The sequence below is a fragment of the Mya arenaria genome, chromosome 14, assembly GCF_026914265.1.
Source record: "Mya arenaria isolate MELC-2E11 chromosome 14, ASM2691426v1".
Lineage (NCBI taxonomy): Eukaryota > Metazoa > Mollusca > Bivalvia > Myida > Myidae > Mya > Mya arenaria.
This window is the reverse complement of record NC_069135.1, coordinates 4,394,505-4,415,611: the sequence shown is the minus strand read 5'-3', so window position 1 is coordinate 4,415,611 and position 21,107 is coordinate 4,394,505. Positions and strand designations below refer to the sequence as shown.

Genomic DNA, 21,107 nt, shown 5'->3' with positions numbered 1-21,107 from the left:
AATTGCTTGTGAACATGATACAGTCTTCAGTTTTGATTGTATCTCGATGAAACTTGTACAGTATTTAGATATCCATTAGAACTCGGTTCCTTTTGAAAACCAGCCAGATCTGCCCATGCATGCCTGGATTATGGGTCTTGAAAAGTATAAAAATGCTATTTTAAGCTAAGTCTATTTTTAGCCAAGTCTACATGAGCAAAGTCTATTTTTAGCCAAGTTTACATGTAAAGTCACAATTGCTTGTGAAGGTTTGTTCAAATTATGCCCCTTGGGTCAATACTGCCCCCCCCCCCCCACACGGAGATTGACCAGTGCGGCAAAACCACTATGCAAATCCTTGCTTTTTTTAACAAGGCTTTATTAAGTGGTCCACTACCATGGTTGTTCAAATTATGCCCCTTGGGTCAAAACTGGCACTGCCCTGGATGTCACTATAGACTTTTTTAAGAAATATTTTCAAAATCTTCTTGTTTCAAACCACAAGGCCCATACCTTTGATATTTGTTGTAGAGCGTCATATGATGCAATTGAAAACATTTGAAATAATGCCCCTTGGGCAAAAGCTGGCCCCACCCCTTTTGACTTACTTATTAATTTTTAAATCTACAGTAATGAAATTTTGACCATGTGAACAGTTTTGCAAACAAGCATTAAAGTTGTCTTTGGATGTCCTTGACTTTGACCAACTTTTTTAATTTTAAAGCTACAGAAATGAAATTTTGACGATGAGTACAGTTTTGAAAGCAAATATTTCTTACCCTCAGATTACCTTTACTTGGCACATATTAAAATAGTTAATGCAACTAATCTGCTTACAACACTTCCTGTCCTCAGATGTTGAACGTGCAGCATTTTCAGCTAACCCATACACTAAAAGTGAACTATATATTTGTTGCCTATATTACTCAAATGTACATGCTCTTGATTGAAAATGACCACAAGAGCCATGCCAGTAGAGCATAGGCCCTTTTGGGCCTCTTGTTTCTTGGAATGTACCAGTCTTTGTGTAAATGTCGGAAAACCATTAATACAAGACAGCTGACTAAAGATCAGATTGTAGTTTTCATATTAACGCTCGAAATTAGATATTTTTGACTAAACTCGTTATTAACGCTTTAGAAAAATGAGGGTTTTTTGGCAGTTTTCCAAATTATTGAGATGTGCTCTATTAATTGTGAATCATCCTAAATGCCTGAACTGAAAGCATTGATACCAAGATAAGCTGATTCCAAAGCAAAAGTACTAAAAAAGTCAAAACTGTCAGTCTGTGAGAGATCAGCTTTAAATTATAAAATACTTATTGAAAAATGTTGCTTTTAATATACGGTAATGACAGACATCAAAATTGGTGATGAAATTCAGAATTTGTTTGAATGTCATTTTCATACGTAAACAGTAAATAACCCCAGCTCGCACTTTAAGGGGGAATAACTCATGAATTGTAATAAAAGAGCAAAACTGTTCAAACTCTCCCTCTTTTGTAAACTAATTTTAAGTCATTTAAATGTCAACTCATTCTCCATGTACAATCCACAGATTTAAGTAAAACTGTATGTATTGTAAATGTTTGATTCATTATACCCCCCAAAACAAAGTTTGGGGGGGGGGGGTATACTGGAATCGGGTTGTCCGTCTGTCCGTCTGTCTGTCTGTCCGTCCGTCCGTCCGTTTTTTTTTTGTCCGGGATTCATCTTTGTCGTTATTGAACAAATCTTTTTCAAACTTTCAGATATTAATGGCCATGATGTAAACTTGCGCCTCTGTGAAATTGGTACGGGTCACATGACCCTGACCAGAGTTATCTCCCCTTGATGTGTTAAAGTAGGCAAAATAAGCCCTGTCCGGGATTCATCTTTGTTATTATTCAACAAATCTTTATCAAACTTTCAGAAATTAATGGCCATGTTGTAAACTTTCGCCTCTGTGAATTTGGTACAGGTCACATGACCCTGACTGGAGTTATCTCCCCTTGATGTGTTAAAGTAGGCAAAATAAGCCCTGTCCGGGATTCATCTTTGTTATTATTCAACAAATCTTTATCAAACTTCCAGAAATTAATGGCCATGTTGTAAACTTTCGCCTCTCTGAATTTGGTACAGGTCACATGACCCTGACTGGAGTTATCTCCCCTTGTAGGCAAAATTAGCTTTGTCCGGCCTAACTCCAGGGCAAACAACCTAGACATGGAGGGGTGGGGGGTATTCGTTAGCCTATGGCTTACAGTTCTAGTTCCTTTATGGGTTTACAATATGTTTGCTTAATTTTGTTTGACAATTGTGTATTAATGCTTTTTTTGATGTTGTTTTTGTCATGTCATACCCTAAAAGAGTCTTGATATTAAAATTAAAAAAATGAATTTTTGTCCTTTAAACAATACTTTCAAGATTAAAATGGGAAATATATGATGCCACTAATTTATTGGATATCAAGAAAACTTTAAAGGCACATAATATTGGTTGATGCAAAAAAATGATGCATTTTTATGTTTGACTCGATTGACTTTAATGATGAAAACAAAAAAGCATAATGATTGTGTACAGATTTAAAATACATTAGCGATATTTTGGCACTTTTTTAACAGGGGAGTTTGTGGCCACGTAGCTATTAATTGAAAAACTCCATAAAATAAGGGTCTATATCTTTTTATCTTTACATATCATTATCCTTTTTTGTTTTGATCATAAAGTAAAATAAAATGAGTTAAATATAATAATAATAATAATAATTGAAAAAGAACACTTTTGCATCAACATAAACATTATGTGCCTTTAATGTAAAAGGATTATGATTATCACGAAACCTGATAGTTAGTTCAGGATTTATTATATGCTTTCTGTTGGTTTATAGAGATTTATCAGTAAAATGAAAATTATATTTCACTGTTTCTCACAGTGAAATATTATCTATTGAATATTTTACACTGTGCTCTCAAATTTTAGTCTGTTATCTGCCTCAAAAATTTAACTTCATGGCACACAGGACTGGGACTCAATGTCTACCTTTTGTCTTTGAAATGGCATTATGTTTTCATACAATTTGGCACGCTTTTCTTAAAAATTGCATTTAGATTCAATTCAATATCCTTTTCAGGCAGAGACTTGTTTTATAATGCGCTATACAAATATTTACATTCATTCATTCATTCAATAAAAAGAAAAATTGCTTCAGTGTAAGAGTTCTTAATATTTCACCCAGTGAACACCAAAATTAAATCTTTCACTCATGCCACTAGTGAAACATAATGTAACAACATTTGATTGTAATATTTTGCGATATTACAATAAAAAAAAATAATTATCCTCTATATCTTTATTTAAACCTGATGGCAGCAAATGTAAAAATTTTGAAAAGGTCACACCACATTCCATTTAGTTGTCGTGATTGAAGTTTCCTGATTTTTCATGAAAGCAAAATAATCTTCTTTTTTATCATTTCTTTGACAAAACATATTTTTTAGAGATTTTAGTTAAAATTTGTCATAATTTACCGTGAAAAGTATCATTTCATAAAAATACTGACTTTTCATGAAAACTTCTTAGTGTTGGCACAAACGTCTCTTAACTAGAGTGTTACTAAAAATGCACTTAAAAGAAAAAAACCTTAGTGCAACTTCGATGGTGACATTTTCATTCAGTTTTTTCTATATGAAATAAATTGGATAAATGGGTAAATACGCCTAGAGATTATTATTTTTTTTTAACAGTTTTTTTCTTTTCCACTAAAGAAATACAATTGTTTTGTTACATTGTATATTCAATTTACTTCCTTGAATGAATGAATCAAGTTCTAGATTATTATGTTAAGAGCTGTAGAGGACAGTTTTTGGCTGATCATTTTTTGGCTCTATAAGTTGTTTTGATGTTTTAAATCTATATTTCTTTGAAGAACTATATATTTCGTTGAAGTCAATTGTTAAAAAGGTATGCTTGATAAATGGAGGGTTTAATGATTTACGTAACATGCGATCATTCTATTTACTGTAAAGTTCTTCGTTATGTTCTGATTAACACACATGACCTCGTTATATAACTGAACAGCTTATACAGGATAATGATCCAATTCTTGTCTTTCACTATTTTTTTACATTGTTAATACTCTACTCTACTGACACTTATAAAATCTTGGTGTGACCTGAATACCATTTCAAGGTATATGGAGGGAAAAGCAGCTTTCTTCTTCTATCATGTCAGTATAAGTTTCATTTAAATAATATTTGCACTTTACGGACATGGAATAAAGGGTATGATTGTGACTGTAGTTTGTTCAGGTCATGTGCTATACTATGACCTATTGCACTGGTTCCCAATATCTAGTGATAATCTACCCTGGTAGTGTACTGTGGGTACCAATACAGGTGTGTCCTTGCTTTATTATATATTGACAACACAATACATGCAGAGGAATGTGATACAAGGTATGGTGGATTATTATTGACTTTTGACCATTTATACCTCCTGTAGCTGCTAGTGGGGGGAATATTTCCTTTTTACAGTGTTAACTTAGGTATTGATATAGTTTTGAAAAGGTATGTTATTCTTGATTTAATTTATGCATAGAAAACTTTATATAACAGTATAATTTATGCACTATTTGTCTTTAACCATAAAGGAAATACAGCACCCGATGAGGTAATGGGAGTAAATGCTGTTATAAATTTAGATTGTATGAACAGAATGGGTCTCTACAGGTGTCTTGTAATGGTTTACCTGTATAACTTATATATTGTGTTTTGTGTTCCATCATTTAAGCATTATAAACCCTATTTATATATGTTAACCAACACTACCTATCACTCAAGTGGAGCACTCAACAGTTCCCGCTGGGAAACAACCACTACATTGCTGAGTTCTTTCAATACTTTCAAGAGATACACATTGAATGATGTTGTCCGAGACTGTCGCTCAAAACATGTTTTAATGAATTTTGATAAATTGCATGACATTCATTCAATGCAATGGGGATTATGAACTGAGTTTGGCTTTTCAACCACAATCTTGTGTAACAACATGCCAAGGGGAATGATAAATATAATGTTCTTATTAACTTGTTTTATAATTGTTATAACCCGTTAGCTCGATATTCCAGGGACCGGCCAAAAAAAATTAAGTGTATTTTTTTTCTGGTACGTAAATGAAAGTCTCTGGTTACTTAGTTTGTTACTAGCTATGTTATCTCCGCAAGATAAGAGTATTTATTGGAATTAGTTACATGCATCATACTGTTCGCAACATGACACATTTTATACAATAACTTTTTTTATTATATATTTACGCAATGAAATATAAACACATGTATGTGAAATTAATAAACACGCAATCTTTATACAGAGAATAATACACATGAACAGCTTAGGTTGTACTGGGTCCTTCTCTAGATTACTCAGCATTTGAGATTTGTAAAAATGATTCCATTTAGAGCAGCATTCAGCACAATTTTTTTATGTGAATGACACCTTATCAAAATGCATTTAGATTAATACATGTAATGCCATAATTTTGAAATTAGTACTCATGCCAATTAAAGACGGCATGTTTGCTCAAAGTGTTTTTTACTATTTAAATTTGATAATTATTGTGATACCAATCAAGCAAATCTTATCCACTAGCGCCTTGTGCTAAATGATTTTAGCCAAGTAAACAAATCAAGGTGTGAATTTCTTACCCGAGCCCTTAAAATGACATCGAGTAAAGCTTACGAAACAAAGTGTGAAAATCTTACTTGGGACTGTGAAAAATGACAATAGAGCTTGGAGAAATATCGACCCTCAAGATATCGAGCCATCCAATCAAATTTCATATGAACAAAGAGTAAAAAAAATTGGTCCTTTTAATCTGGTTCGAGCCAAAGAGGATATTGAGCCTATTGCCATATCACGCCAACTAGTTTCAACTGTAATCTTATTCTACTTTCAACTACACACCATTTCCTTTCTCTTTGACATGAGAGTTGAACCAGTTACATGCATGTACCCAGGTACCTCATTCAGAACACATGGGCCATTTTCCATCAAAAACAACCTCAAATGCATACCAGTACATCAGTAGAAGTAGTTCTTAAATTTATGATTAATACTTTTATAGTATTAATTAATTGTAGTGTATATCTGAGCTTAAACTGATTGCCAATGAAGTGAATTATTATATAAATAATAAAGACTCCCAAGGGTAAAGTCTTTAAGTTAATTGCAACTGCTAAATTGAAATTACTGCGTGATCTACTAGCAATATATTAAGTTAAAAGATTTCTGACACTGTAAACCTTCCATATACATCCCAGGAAATTGTAATGGCATGTACCTTAGCAGCTTTACACGTTGGTCAGCCTTACCGATGCTGGAATGAGGGTGGGCTAGTGCGGAGATGCTGAGACTCTAGGTGGCTGCATTCAATCATAAATACAGCTATTATTTCCATTCCGCCCAGCAAGGTCATCATCTCGTACCTTACAATGTGTGTTGTTCACGGAGTGTGTTGTACTCTAGTGTTGGCACTGTAGTTAGTAGTATCGTTAATTAATGTAAAAAGAATGTAAATAAAATGGCCAATAGATGATATTTTGTAATACGGTAAAATTAGAGATATCTTATTCATGTCCAAGTATGCTGTCACTGGTAATGAAAGTGTAATTGTCTGCTGATTTTATCTATCATACAGTCGTGTCACCATGATTGTATGCCGTGATAAAATTGAATAACTTTGCTGTTTCGGTAAAATATAAATGGACTTAATATTTTTTATAGAAATAAGTTTGAATCTGAAAAGGGAATTTCATGAAGTCTGTTGGTATTTACTTTTCATAAAAAGGTTCATGTAAAATTGTGTAGTTTAAAACATTACTGTAATTTTTATTTGCAGTGATTGTAAATGAAAAAATTGACATTTTGAAATTGGTTTATACTGTGGATCATACGCATTTTTCTAATGCTGAAAACTATTCAAATTATTTTGCATGAATAATATCAAATAATATGATTAAGAATATAAACAGGAAAAAAAAACACAATGTAAGATTGTGTCAAAATTAATTTGAAATCCGACATTGGACTGAACAGATTCGTATTGATTAGTTACTAATGAATTGTCTCCCATCTTGTTAAAATGTTATACTATAATTATGAGAACAAAATCTGGTACATCGTTTTAAAAGTAAAGCATGTCTCACTCAGCTACGTACTTGTTCTGACAAAATGCCCATTTTGGGTACAAATCATGAACAAGATACCGTCATATCAGTCTTTTACGACAATAAACTTTAAAGTTTATGAGCACTTGAGGTATTTTATTATGGCCTGCTCCTTTAGTTAACATGACCTTTAGTTAACATTGATGATTTGCTTAAATGTGACAACTTAAAGAAGCATATCCCTGATATTCAGATGTTGAGCCCTAAGGGTATACATAGATGCACAGTGGTGCCACCCTTTATTAGGCCCTGGGAAAATGAATTTGTAAATTAACTTGTTTGTAAGTCGTAGCCCTTAAGCTGACTGTCCCATTGATTGATAAAATTATATATGATATAAGATAAAATAACAATCAATAATTAGGAATTCAAAAATTTGTATCAGTGATGTACTCAATGAGACTGAATGAGAGTGTCTGAATTTCTGTAGAGCTTGAACATGTCAATAAAAAATGCTAGACATGATATTCCAAGTTTTGTTGTATTGGCCTAAATAGGAGATATAGAATGTTTGTGTACTTAAGATTGCTTGCAGATAATGATACATGTACTATTACTGTTGGTATGTGTAATGTTAGTATGTGTAATAAGATATATTTGAATTGTGATTAATATCCTCTGTCTTAACTGTTCTTTGTTACCTGAAATACTGTAGAAGGCCGTACTGGTAAATGAGGTGATAAAATACAGACCTGTATTGATCTGAGTGGAGTTCTACCTTTTAACTATGAGTAAAAATAGATTTGTGAAATAGGATATATTAGCTTCAGTTAATGACAACAACCGAATATAAGGCTGTAATGCGCATAAAAGGTAGTATTTAGGGTTTGGAAATTTATGTGACTGGAAAGTTTCTTTTCTACCTTTTCAGATAGCAATGAGAAAATGAATGATGATGTTTTTGTTGATGGATAAAGCTGCTGCTTAAATAATGCTGATTCCATTTTACTTGTGAATCTAGATAAAAAGAACTGATTTCAAACTAAATAGTTGTTCTTAATCATTTTTTTGACAAATGCACTTTGTCAAAAAGTTATAACGGTTTGTTACCAAAATAAAAACAAATTGAAGTTTTAGGAAGGCATTTATATATTTGATGAGAAGTTTAGAGGTTTGTTTTTCATCCTATTTCCAGGTGGAGTTTGACTGTAGACACCTGTAACCAGCATATTGTAGTACAGCAAAGATTCAAGACAGTTCTTCAGGAGTGATCTCGCCATGTCGTCGGCCGGAAGCCAGTTTGGCCTTCTTCTGTGGAAGAACTTTAAACTGCAGGGGAGGAAAAAAGTTGTGACTGCGTTTGAAATTATAGCTCCACTATTTTTCGCTGCCATTTTGCTTGCTATTCGAACAGCTTCAAATTCGGAGTACATTACCACAAACACTCTTTGGGATAGATTTTCATTGGAGTCTAATTTGGAAACTGATGGAAAGACAACAATATACTTCACTCCAAATAATACATTCACCAGGGCCCTAATTCAAAAGGTCATTGATTACTCAAATGCAACGACAAGTAAGTTCATGATTTACTAATAACTTAAAGATACTCAGGAAAAGTTTGAACTTATTGCGTAAACACTAGATGAATAAGAAGGGCAGAGCTAATGAGGTGAGCGAGCCCATCATAGTCATTATTTAAGGTTTTAAGCAATATGTTCTAACTGATTTAGATTAAGTGTTTTTCTGCAGTCTGTAAAGTTGTGAAACTGTAAGTATTAATGATAAAGAGTGATACTAAATAGAAATAGGTAATTTCGTTGGCTAGAAATTTAGGCTGTTATCTGAATAAAATTGAATATAGTTATTTATTTCATACATATTGGGTATCTGTTCACTGAGTAGAAAGCCATGCAGCATAAATAATTGTTGTGTGACTTGTATTGTTTTAAAACCAATGTCAATTAAATTTGAACAGGTTTCCGGCCTTTTGCAGGTTTTATTTAATGACGTAATATTAAGTGTTGTAGTATAAGTATATAGTATAAGTTTCGATGCAAGTGTTAGAGTTTTTATTGTCCGATTGAAAATGTTCATATCAAATTATTCACTAAACATGTAACCTTTCCTAACTTCAAATGACAAAATGTTGTGTAATGCTGTGTCAGATGATATTCCTATCATTTCTTCAGAGGTTGGATTTGACACTGAAGCAGAGCTACTAGAAGAGTATGAAAACTTTGACAATTCTGACCTGTGGGCGGGGGTGGTGTTTACGTCAGACACAAGCACCACGCCTCTGGACCTGAGTTACAAGCTTCGTGTGATGTGGCGGAAGGGCAAGGCAGACGATGACCGGTGGCGGACGGACCGCACATTCCAGTTCTTTCAAGTTTTTGGGCCGCGTAACAAAGATGCCGACGGCGGGGAGCCTTGTAAGTTTTTCCTTTTTGTTGCTATGGCAAGTTTTGCATGGAATACTCTTCTATGATGAATTTGAAAGAGCATAGTAATGCTTCACATTTGGTAAATTCATCAAACACTCGTTTGCATTGTCATAGAAATTTCATGGATGGTCATAGAAATTTCAAAAATGTTATCTTTTCTGATTTATAGATCTCTTTTAAACTTCCATATATGTGCATTCTTCTACTGAAACAAAAAACAATAACACTTTAATAATAAGATATGAAATGATGCAACCTAGATTGTTTTACAAAAAAAACACCAAATTGTATGCAAACTAAGGGATATTGTGGAAATTGTGTCCCTGCCCTATGGCCCACAGACATTCTTTTTTTGAAGTGAGAGCAATCATAAATTTTAAAAGTGAATAATATCAAATTGTTATTTCACTCAGAGTTACAGATAAGGTGCACCTTAGTGTCAATGGGTATTGAAAAGCATTGAAAATGCAAGAATTCAAAAATCAGTAAGTAAATTAAAATGGCTTTCTTAGGAATAAAAACGAAAAATTGGAAACTCAAAATGTCTAATTCATTGAATTAGATTCCATAAAGGTATTTAACCTCAGTTAAAAATAGATCATTGTTTCCGAGATTTGCCGATTATTTTCTGGAAGCAAACTTGAAATGAACAGTGTTATGAATCTTGGCAATTGAATTTTTATTTCCCTGATAAGTCTATGTAAGTCACCAAAGAGCAACCATTTAGGCCTTAAAATAATGTAATATTTGAAGACTGGTCTCACTCATAAAAGTACTGATGTCATAACAAGTACATAAGGTTGGGGAAATTCATGAATCACTACCATAAGTATGTCATTTATTGTTAAATAAAAAGACAAATGTATATTTAGTAGCAGACTTCCTTTATGTGCCAGTAGGCCAGTAGTATTCAGTGTTAGTTCCACAACAGTCGCAATTTCGCATATCAAGTGCCTTGTTATTATCAATCAGGTTCATAAAATGGCTCAGCAGGTAACAACACTTTTCATCAGGATTATAAGATGTTAGATACCAAAAGTTTCCAGTTGTTCACACAATCACATTTTACTTCAACTGGGAAGAGCAAAATGGTGTGGAAAACACATCAAATATGGACAAGAGGCTCATAAGATGTTGTTTTTTGGTCTACTACTTTTTCACGCAGATGACATTTTATACATTTCTATCAGGAAAAGCTTATTTCACACTTGATTTCTTGAGTCTGATCATGCAGCCAACTTAGTTTATAAAACACTGTATATATATATATATATATATATATATATATATATAAATGACTAGTGATTATCATATTAAATATGTTTTAAAAAAGTCTTTAAACAAAGAAGATAAATAATAACATAAGATAAGAATGGCATTTTCATCATGCATCATCTTGAATTATAAAAAATGGCCAGATAAAAATATTAAAGTCATTATGAAATAAAGACTGTTAAGATTAAAGGACATACTCGTAATATAATAATGTTGGTACATTATCAAACTTTACAATATTTAAACTCAAGTGTGACAATCTCTTCCTTTGTGGTTGAGTGACTAACATGTTCACATTTCATAACACATTATTTCCATATAAGTACACAGTCATTAATATTTCCTCATCATAGACGAATATTATCATACAGTTCTGTTTCATAATTGAAATTCAATATTTAAAGCTGCACTCTCACTGATTGACTTTTGACAGCTTTTATTAGCTCGACTATTCGAAGAATAATACTACTCACCCAAGCGTCGGCGTCACCCCTTGGTTAAGGTTTTGCGTGCAAGCACACATAGGTTAATATCTCAGCAACTATTTGATGTATTGCATTGAGACTTTATACAATGGTACTCAACCATCCAACCTACTTAATTAACCAAGTTTGATAACTCTACTTGCATTTAATGCAAATAATAGGCCTTTATTATTTGACTTAGAAATTCTGGTTAAGGTTTTGCGTGCAAGCACACATAGGTTAATATCTCAGCAACTATTTGATGACCTAATTGAATAATCAAGTTAGATAAATGTGTTTTGCAAATAATGGCCCTTTATTATTACACTTAAAAGGTTTTGCATGTAAGTAACTTTAAGTCATTATCTCAGTAAATACATCATGTATTTCATTGAAACTTTAGATATGTATTCCCAACTATCTAAACTACTAATTTAATGAAGTTAGATAACACTTTTGGAATATAATGCAAATTGTGGGCCTCTATTATTTGACTTAGACATTCTGGTTAAGGTTTTGCATGTAAGCACACAAAGGTTAATATCTCAGCAACTATTTGATGTATTGCATTGAGACTTGATACAATAGTACTCAACCATCCAATCTACTTAAATAACCAAGTTAGATATCTCTAGTTTGCATTTAATTCAAATTATGGCCCCTTTTTTATTTGACATTGAAATTCAAATACATCATGTATTGCATTGAAACTTCATACACAGGCTCCCAACCATTCAACCTTCTTAATTAATCAGGAGAGATAACTCTATCTTGCATATTATATAATTTTTGCCCCTTTATTATGCGACTTAGAAATTATGGTTAAAGTTTTGCATGTTAGCACACATAGGTTAATATCTCAGCAACTACTTCATGTATTGCATTTAGACTTTATGCAATGGTACTCAACCACCCAACCTACTTGAATATCCAAGTTAGATAAATGTATTTTGCAAAGAATGGCCCTTTATTATTGGACAGCTAGAAGTAATATGAAATGTAAATAATGCTATACAAATAATTTGATAACAATAAGACTTTTAATGCTGCAGTAATTGATTGAATTGAGTTTATGTACAGATGAAATCAGAGAAAACACTTATACATATATATAGTACAAAAACTAGTATCACAATGTTTCAGATTACAGTCAGACCGGCTTTCTGACACTGCAGTACCTGGTAGACAAGGCATTCATCGAGTTGTTGAACCCCTCGAGCAATGTGGGCGGAAATATTGATGTGGCCCTGAAAAAGATGGTTTACCCACCCTACCTGAATGACGTACTAGCCACCGTTCTCCAGCAGAATCTACCCCTGTTTATTGTGCTCTCCTTCATCCTGAATGCTATCCAGATGGCGAAAAACCTGGCCTATGAGAAAGAGAAGAAACTCAAGGTATAAAGCCATACTTTTCACTTTTGTAAGAAGGTGGGAACAATTGATATGATTCTAGTTACGGTCCAGTCATCAAATCAGTTTTTTGGATGAAAAAGCCCGAATTCTTATTCTATTGCTTGGTATCTTTTTTAACAAGCCCTGCTATATAAATAAACTAATATTTTAGCAAGCCTGGATCACATTTTACTGCTGCAGTGCTTGCGGGCTTGTGTTAGTTCCTCCTGTTTAGCTGTAATGTTTATTTTACACGCCAGACGGGGGGGGGGGGGGATTTTGAGAAGACAGCATTAAGGTACAGATAATTATATAGTTTGCTGTATATATGAAAAATAACTGTGTACAGCTGATGACAAATATTAAAACTTGTGCCTGCTAGGGGAGAGAAAACTTCTTTACAAAAAGGAGCAGTACTTATCAGGTGAGACAAAATAAAAAATAAAAAAAATGGCTGAACCATGTCTGTCAAAAAATTCCTCTAGAAAGCAGTAAACTAAAAACCAAGAACTCGACTTTCCTTTTCTTAGCTGTAGGGAAAAAGAAAAAGCTTGAAGGTTAAGCAAGAATAAGCAGTAACGATTATTTCCTTTCCCAATTAATGTTAAGACTATGATATAAAAGATGGTAAATGCATAGCTAAAGCTTGATATTACATTTCAAAGGCACAATTACTGGTATATGGCAATAAACTGGTTTATTGTGTAAAGATAATGCAAAGAAAAATATGGCTTTATACAAACATATAACCTTTAATTTACTGCAGCACAATCACAAAATCAATGTTTCTAAATCTCCAAAATGAACAAGTATTTGCAGACTATAATTAATATGATGATAATTGTATTTGCTGAAAGATTGAATGACAGCTTTCTGAACATTTCTAGTTTTCATTTCCATGACTTTAATTAGCAATGCTCCTTGAATAGGGAGGTAAGCCTACAGTTTGTTCAAAATTGGAAGAAATGGTTGTCGTTGGTTTACCATCACTGAAAAATGAACTTGCATCACTTGAGTAGCTAACACTTGTAACCACTTGTATAGTGGTTTGAATTTAGCACTTGTTTATGAGCGATTTTATCATTTTTTGTCCATTGGATCATTATGTTGTCCATGGTATCATTATTTTGTCCATGGTATCATTATGTTTTCCATTGTATCATTATGTCGTCTATGGAATCATTATGTCGTCCATGGAATCATTATGTCGTCCATGGAATCATTTTGTTTTCATTGTATCATTATGTAGTCCATGGAATCATTATGTCGTCCATGGAATCATTATGTCGTCCATGGAATCATTTTGTTTTCATTGTATCATTATGTCCTCCATGGAATCATTATGTCGTCCATGGAATCATTTTGTTTTCATTGTACCATTATGTCGTCCATGGAATCATTATGTCGTCCATGGAATCATTATGTTGTCCATGGAATCATTATGTCGTCCATGGAATCATTTTGTTTTCATTGTATCATTATGTAGTCCATGGAATCATTATGTCGTCCATGGAATCATTATGTCGTCCATGGAATCATTTTGTTTTCATTGTATCATTATGTCATCCATGGAATCATTATGTCGTCCATGGAATCATTATGTCGTCCATGGAATCATTATGTCGTCCATGGAATCATTTTGTTTTCATTGTATCATTATGTCGTCCATGGAATCATTATGTCGTCCATGGAATCATTTTGTTTTCCACTGTATCATTATGTTTCATTGTATCGTTATGTTGTTCATGGTATCATTATGTTTTCAATTGTATTATTATGTCGTCCATGGAATCATTATGTCGTCCATGGAATCATTATGTCGTCCATGGAATCATTTTGTTTTCATTGTATCATTATGTCCTCCATGGAATCATTATGTCGTCCATGGAATCATTTTGTTTTCATTGTACCATTATGTCGTCCATGGAATCATTATGTCGTCCATGGAATCATTATGTCGTCCATGGAATCATTATGTCGTCCATGGAATCATTTTGTTTTCATTGTATCATTATGTAGTCCATGGAATCATTATGTCGTCCATGGAATCATTATGTCGTACATGGAATCATTTTGTTTTCATTGTATCATTATGTCATCCATGGAATCATTATGTCGTCCATGGAATCATTATGTCGTCCATGGAATCATTATGTCGTCTATGGAATCATTTTGTTTTCATTGTATCATTATGTCGTCCATGGAATCATTATGTCGTCCATGGAATCATTTTGTTTTCCACTGTATCATTATGTTTCATTGTATCGTTATGTTGTTCATGGTATCATTATGTTTTCAATTGTATTATTATGTTGTCCATGGTATTGTTATGTTTTCCATGGTATCATTATGTTTTCTATTTTATCAATTATGTTCTCCATTTTTAACTCGACTATTCGAAGAATAAGGAGGGCTATACTACTCTCCCCGGCGTCGGCTTGCGGTTAAAGTTTTAGGGCAAGTTGGGATTTCACTTATAAGCCCAATACCCTTCATTTAATTGACTTAATACTTCACACAGATGTTCAGGGCCATCACATAATGAGGTTAGATAACTCCATATTATCTTTTATACAAATTATGGCCCCTGATTGACTATGGAAAGTTTTAGGGCAGGTTGGGATATTTATTGAACTTTAATAATAATCCTTCATTCAATTGACCATCACACAATGAGGTTACATAACTCCATATTATCCTTAATATAAGTTATGGCCCCTGATTGACTTAGGTTAAAATTATGGGCAGGTTAATGAATTAGGGCAAGCTGGGATTTTAATAAAAAAACTTCTATACCCTTCATTCAATACACTTAATTCTTTGCATGATTATTGACGACCATCTTACAACAAGGAACATAACTCCATTTTAACCCTAAATACAAATTATGGGCCTTGAATGATTTTTTTTTCTCTTTTAATTTCTTTTGAAAGGCACATTTTTATATTCTTTACCACATTTTCATAAAGGAAAAAAAATATATTTGAATGACTTGCGTCATTGTTCCGGCGGGCTGGGGGTAAGGCAGTGTTAAAGTCACCTTATGTATTGAATAATTTTAGCTAGGTTTGACATAAAGAGACCAAACTTGTTATATATGAAGAGTTTATAGAGACCTTTCATGGGAATGCGTTTGAGGCCCCTAGGATCACAGTCAATGCTACTATTAATAGAAAAAGGGTTGGTATTGAATGACTTAAGTAAGGGTCTACATATTGTGACCAGACTTGGTATATAGGAAGAGTTTATAGAGACTTTTCCTGAGATTGTTTTGGGCCCCGAGAGTTATGGTCTAGATCAAGGTCACTGTTGCTATAAATAGAAATATGGTAAGTACTGAATAATTCAAGTAAGGGTTGACATAGTGTGACCAGACTTGGTATATAGGACAAGTTTATACAGAGCTTTCATGGATTGCCTTTTGGCCCCCTTGGGTCAAGGTCACTGTTACTAATAATAAATTACTGTTTCAATTATGGTTGACATACTGTGACCAAACTTGATATGTAGGAAGGGTTTATGGAGGACTTCCATGGGATTGTGTTTGGGGCCCTTAGAATCAAGGTCACTGTTACAAAAAATAGAAGAAGGCAGTTGAAACTGAATCTCTTCTGCCAATCATTAAAAACCTGGTTTTGTCACATTGCGATTCTTGTTCATTTTTTAATTCGATTTTTTTATTGCTTTTGACAGGCACATATTACATCATTTTTGTATTGACTTCTAAGTCAAAGCGGCGTAGTCGAGCACGCTGTCTTACCACAGCTCTTGTATCAACTATGTTTTCTATGGTAGCATTATCATTTTGTTGTCCATGGTATAATTATGTTGTCCATAGAATCATTGTTGTCCATGGTATCATTATGTTGTCCATTGTTTTATCCAGGAGGCGATGAAGATGATGGGCCTGAAAACGTCCATGTACTGGCTGTCCTGGTTCTTCAAGAACTTAGTCTACCTCCTTGCCGTGGTCATTGTCTACACCCTCCTGCTCAACATTAAGGTCGGGGAGCGGGGCAAGATCATCAACTACACACACCCAACACTATTCTTCGTCTTCCTACTGCTATACATTATAGCCACCATCGCCTTCGCCTTCATGGTCAGCGCCTTCTTCTCAAAAGGTAGATTCTATTTTTCTTCTGCAGCTCTAAAAAGAAAATCCCATGTAGGCCAGTGTAGTACTAGTTTTGTAGTCTCAATGTACAAGTTTATGCAATATTCTCATGTTTTTACTATTCATGATCATTCAAGTTACATACAGTAAATGTCGACCTATAATATTATCTTATATTAACATCGTGAATGTTAACTAAATGTTAGGTTGCTATATATAAATAATGATATCTGTTTCAGCTAACTCTGCTGCCTTTGCATCAGGAATCTTATATTTCGGGTCATATTTCCCGTACTTTTTCCTCACCAACAACTATGAGACAATGAGCAGAACGGAAAAGTACCTGGCATGTCTTCTCCACAACATCGGCATGGCATTCGGCATCAAGTCAATGCTCATATATGAAGGAACAGGTGAGTTCAATGGATCAATGGTTGTTGTTTGTGCGTTTTATTTTTATACAAATTTATAGTTATGGCCAATTCATGCTAGGGTTTTAAATACCTTAACCATTATATATTGGAACGATTGTGAAGGAAGCAATGATTGCTTATACTAAGTCACCCTCGTTGGCACGATGTTGCACGAGAGTGTGGTCTTGTGTTGTGGGGGAAACCAGAGTACCCAGAAAAAACCCACTTGTCCGGCTTGGTGACCACTAACCAAACTCACATGCGCCCAGGCCGGGAATCTAACCCGGGTCGCCTTGATGAGAAGCGAGTGTGCTAACCACTGCGCTAACGGGACAACCGATCCTTATTTAAAAAGGACATGGTGCTGCAGAAAAGGGACAGGGTGGTAAGTGAGAAACAGTCTGTTTAATCAGGTTAAAAAGAACTTGAACATTAGGAATTGGGCAGAAAATATTTGAAATTGTGTTTCATTGAAGTAAAATTAGTTGTCAACTGCCAGATATGTTAGTGTGTATTAATTTATGATTTAGTGTAAGTTAACAATTATTAGAGTGCATTCAACCTTATGATGTACAGAATTTAAGTTTTGGTGTTAACAGGTTAGAATATATTGTAATCTTACAACAAACAATTTTCCTCAGAATGATATGGCATTAGGGAAATGGAATTGATTTTTTTCGTGCTAAGCTTTTCTATATAAAGTTATGTTAATCCAGTAGCATGTAGTGCGTTCAGTAAGGCGAGCGTTTACAAAACGCTACCAAATGTTTGTTGCAAGTGGGGAACCAAACAGCAAATGTTTTCAGTAAACATGTTTACTGAATGCATGGCAGGTTGTGATGAGACGCATTTATATTGCTTTATGTCAAGATCTGGCATAAAATTTAATGTAATTGTGTTGATCAGTCATTACGAAATGTTAAACTGTAGGAAGCAAGGTTAAAATGTGTTCTGTTTAATCAACATGCGGTTAGCAATTAGATACGGGTTATATTTGAGTTCATGGCAATGTATGAAACCATCGACTACAAATTGACTTAGTACTGAGCAAGTATTTCACTCGCAGGCCATCCTAGTGGTTAAAATTAAAACAAGCCCAAATTCATGCACTTCTAAAATGTTGGACAGGCTTGCTCAAAATCTTAATTTTACAAAGCCACAATTTTATTGATTTTATTTAGCCAAGTAAGTGTAAAACAGCATTTTCTTATGATATTAAAAGTCCCATTGTGATAACTTCTGCCCAGTGTAATTTGACGTAGGGATCACTTTTTCTAATTTCAATAAAAACCTTTTAAGCTTAACCATTTTTTAAGGGGATTTAATTTATTAAGCACTTAACTACTAGTGTTTCACCCCTAATGTTTCACCCCTAATAGTATTAGTAAGTAGTTCATAGAAATAGAATGTTGAATTGAAATGAATGTTGAATTGAAATTCCCAGAATTTTCAATGATAAAACACACTTGCCTTGTTCAGAATGTAATGGTTTTAATTTTAAAATACTGTATTTGAATTGTATTGATCTACAATGTTTATATTTTCATGAAATAGGAAGCTTTCATAAGGCTGTACTTTAGAGGTGTGTTTGAATTATTAATTGAATAAAGGTTATAAACAAACACAGAAAGTGGGCAGTTATGCTGAGTTGAGAGTGGCTAAGTCTGTTATGAAAAATTGTATCATTTTTTTTTATGTGTTTTATTCAGAATAAAGATGCATATGCACACAAAGCAGAAATGTTACATCATGAGAATTTCAGCCACCTATTAGGTTTATTTGTCAGCATGATTAAGATGTCTTCATGATTTATTCCTTTAATATATACTAAAGAAAAAAGGTAACTACAGTGCATGCATATTAACCCAATTGATAATGCCAAAGGAAGTACTACTTTGTGTCAGAGTTGCAATGCCATGTTATAGTAACTATGGACTGATGAACAGCATGTGATCATTGAAAGTCTTCAGGTTCTGATAGAATGATTCCTATTGTGAACAATTACTTTTTTCTGATATTTAAGCTATTATGTGTTATACAATATTCAACATCTTTCCTTCAGGTGAGGGAGCCCAGTGGAACAACTTTGCACAGCCGGCAACAGTTGATGACAACTTTGCATTGCTGGACGCCATGGCAATGTTGGTGGTTGACACGGTCATCTACATGTTTATTGCTTGGTACATGGATACCATTAACCCCGGAGAGGCTGGCATCGCTCAGCCACCATGGTTCCTTTTCAAGGTATGCATGCTCATGTGATCTTGGCCCACAGTCTAAAACATTTACCGAAATATGTAAGCACTGAAACATATGAATTGAATATCTGTAATCTTATCTTAATGATTGCCTATTGGACTATAACACTGATTTACCATGACTAACATGCATCTACAATATCAATTTAGAATTTGAGGCTATTTTAAATGTTAAAAGCTCCTACTCTTATGTTCTATTTCGATTAAAGAAATAGATGAATAATAGTTCTCCCTGATTGTGGAACTTTTAAAATACAGCAATTTTCGGAATACATGCAAGTAGCAAACCGTAGCTTTACCACACAAATAATGCCGTTTGCAGCGCCTTTTCAAATTCAGACTTATAATATGACAGAATAAGGGTTTTAGAAGCACTTCAACATAAACATTGTACAGTAGCATTTGTGATGTGTAAAGAAAGTGATTAAACTGCTATATATTCCTTTTTTGCTTTCTTATTTTGACAACGATCCATGAAGTTGGTGAAGATATTTACAAGAGTTGAAACCATTTTTAGTTACTTGATCATGAGTAACTTGAGTGTCTGTTTTGGCTGTACAACTATATCTCATGGAGAACACAAAGCATGGGTTAATAAAGATTGTTCCAACTATAAACTTAAATGATGTTGATTCTAACTTGAATTTTTCATGCATGTGTCTGTTTCCAAAAAGGAAGTAAAAGTTTAAGATTAAGCGTAATGGTTGCAATATCTGTTTGCTTGTAGAGGAGCTACTGGTGTGGTCTCTCATCCAAGGTGACTTTAGATTACATGCACGTATTTCCTAGATGTGCCACTAACTTAGGGTGTGTAGTGGGCATTCATGTTATGTACTAGCCATTTTATACCTTGGTCCATATTGACTCACGTCTCGAAAGTTTCAAACTCTAGACTCGAAAACATTCATCTTAATTTCCTTATAAATATATTGTCAGAAAATAATTTATGGTGAAAAATGTTGAGTGTGTTATAATGAACACTTCACTGTTTGTTAAACATGTTTGTCAAAATGAATCACAAAACACTTTTTTACCATTTATGTGTCTGTGTCTCAAACTGGACTCAAGTTGAAGTGAATATGGTCCAATTGATCAAGTTATATGGTAGTTTTCCATAGCAATTATATATCAAAAAACAACTTCATATCATCTGAAATATTGAATGGATCAAAAATACCTGTTTACAATGATGTATTCTCTCCTGATTCAATAAACTTCATTAAAAAGGTGAATCGTTCACCTCATTACAATGTTTCTATGCTGTTTCAGCAATCTGACAAAGATATTCTCATTATTGTATTGTTGCCATGGAAACCCTATTCTAAGATATCATCATTCTGCAATTGATATTGGAAGCTGGGAAATAATGATGATCTGAGTTTTATAAGCTTGTTAATATATAGTTTGTTAGATTAAGTAAAGCATCATTGCCATATAGGTATTGATTTCCAGAGCATCAAGCCTTGCTGTGTAGTTGCCTACCTCTGTATTAGCTCTAAATATGGGCATGAGGTAGCGGTGTCATGACTTTGATCCGAGAATGAAATATTGAACAATTACCTTCTGTCATTTTTGTATCATACCAATTACCAACCTTTCACCCAGATTTTATGCCAT

At 33.7% G+C, this 21,107-nt stretch overlaps 1 protein-coding gene across 5 annotated transcripts in view; it reads left to right on the top strand.

Moving 5' to 3' along the window:
• Window positions 1-4,306: 4,306 nt before the first annotated feature.
• The window catches only part of LOC128217638 (phospholipid-transporting ATPase ABCA3-like), a 50,166-nt gene continuing 33,365 nt past the window's right edge, over window positions 4,307-21,107 (top strand). For 2 of the 5 annotated variants that reach the window (XM_052924916.1, XM_052924917.1), the window contains exons 1-7: window positions 8,318-8,698; window positions 9,315-9,557; window positions 12,452-12,705; window positions 16,589-16,826; window positions 17,059-17,232; window positions 19,295-19,476; window positions 20,218-20,247. In XM_052924916.1, the coding sequence (XP_052780876.1) occupies window positions 8,401-8,698; window positions 9,315-9,557; window positions 12,452-12,705; window positions 16,589-16,826; window positions 17,059-17,232; window positions 19,295-19,476; window positions 20,218-20,247 (1,419 nt within the window). In that variant the 5' untranslated portion in view covers window positions 8,318-8,400. Of the gene's footprint in view, window positions 4,526-8,317; window positions 8,699-9,314; window positions 9,558-12,451; window positions 12,706-16,588; window positions 16,827-17,058; window positions 17,233-19,294; window positions 19,477-20,217; window positions 20,248-21,107 lie in introns of those variants that run through there. The other 3 variants (XM_052924914.1, XM_052924913.1, XM_052924915.1) reach the window with 3 other exon arrangements.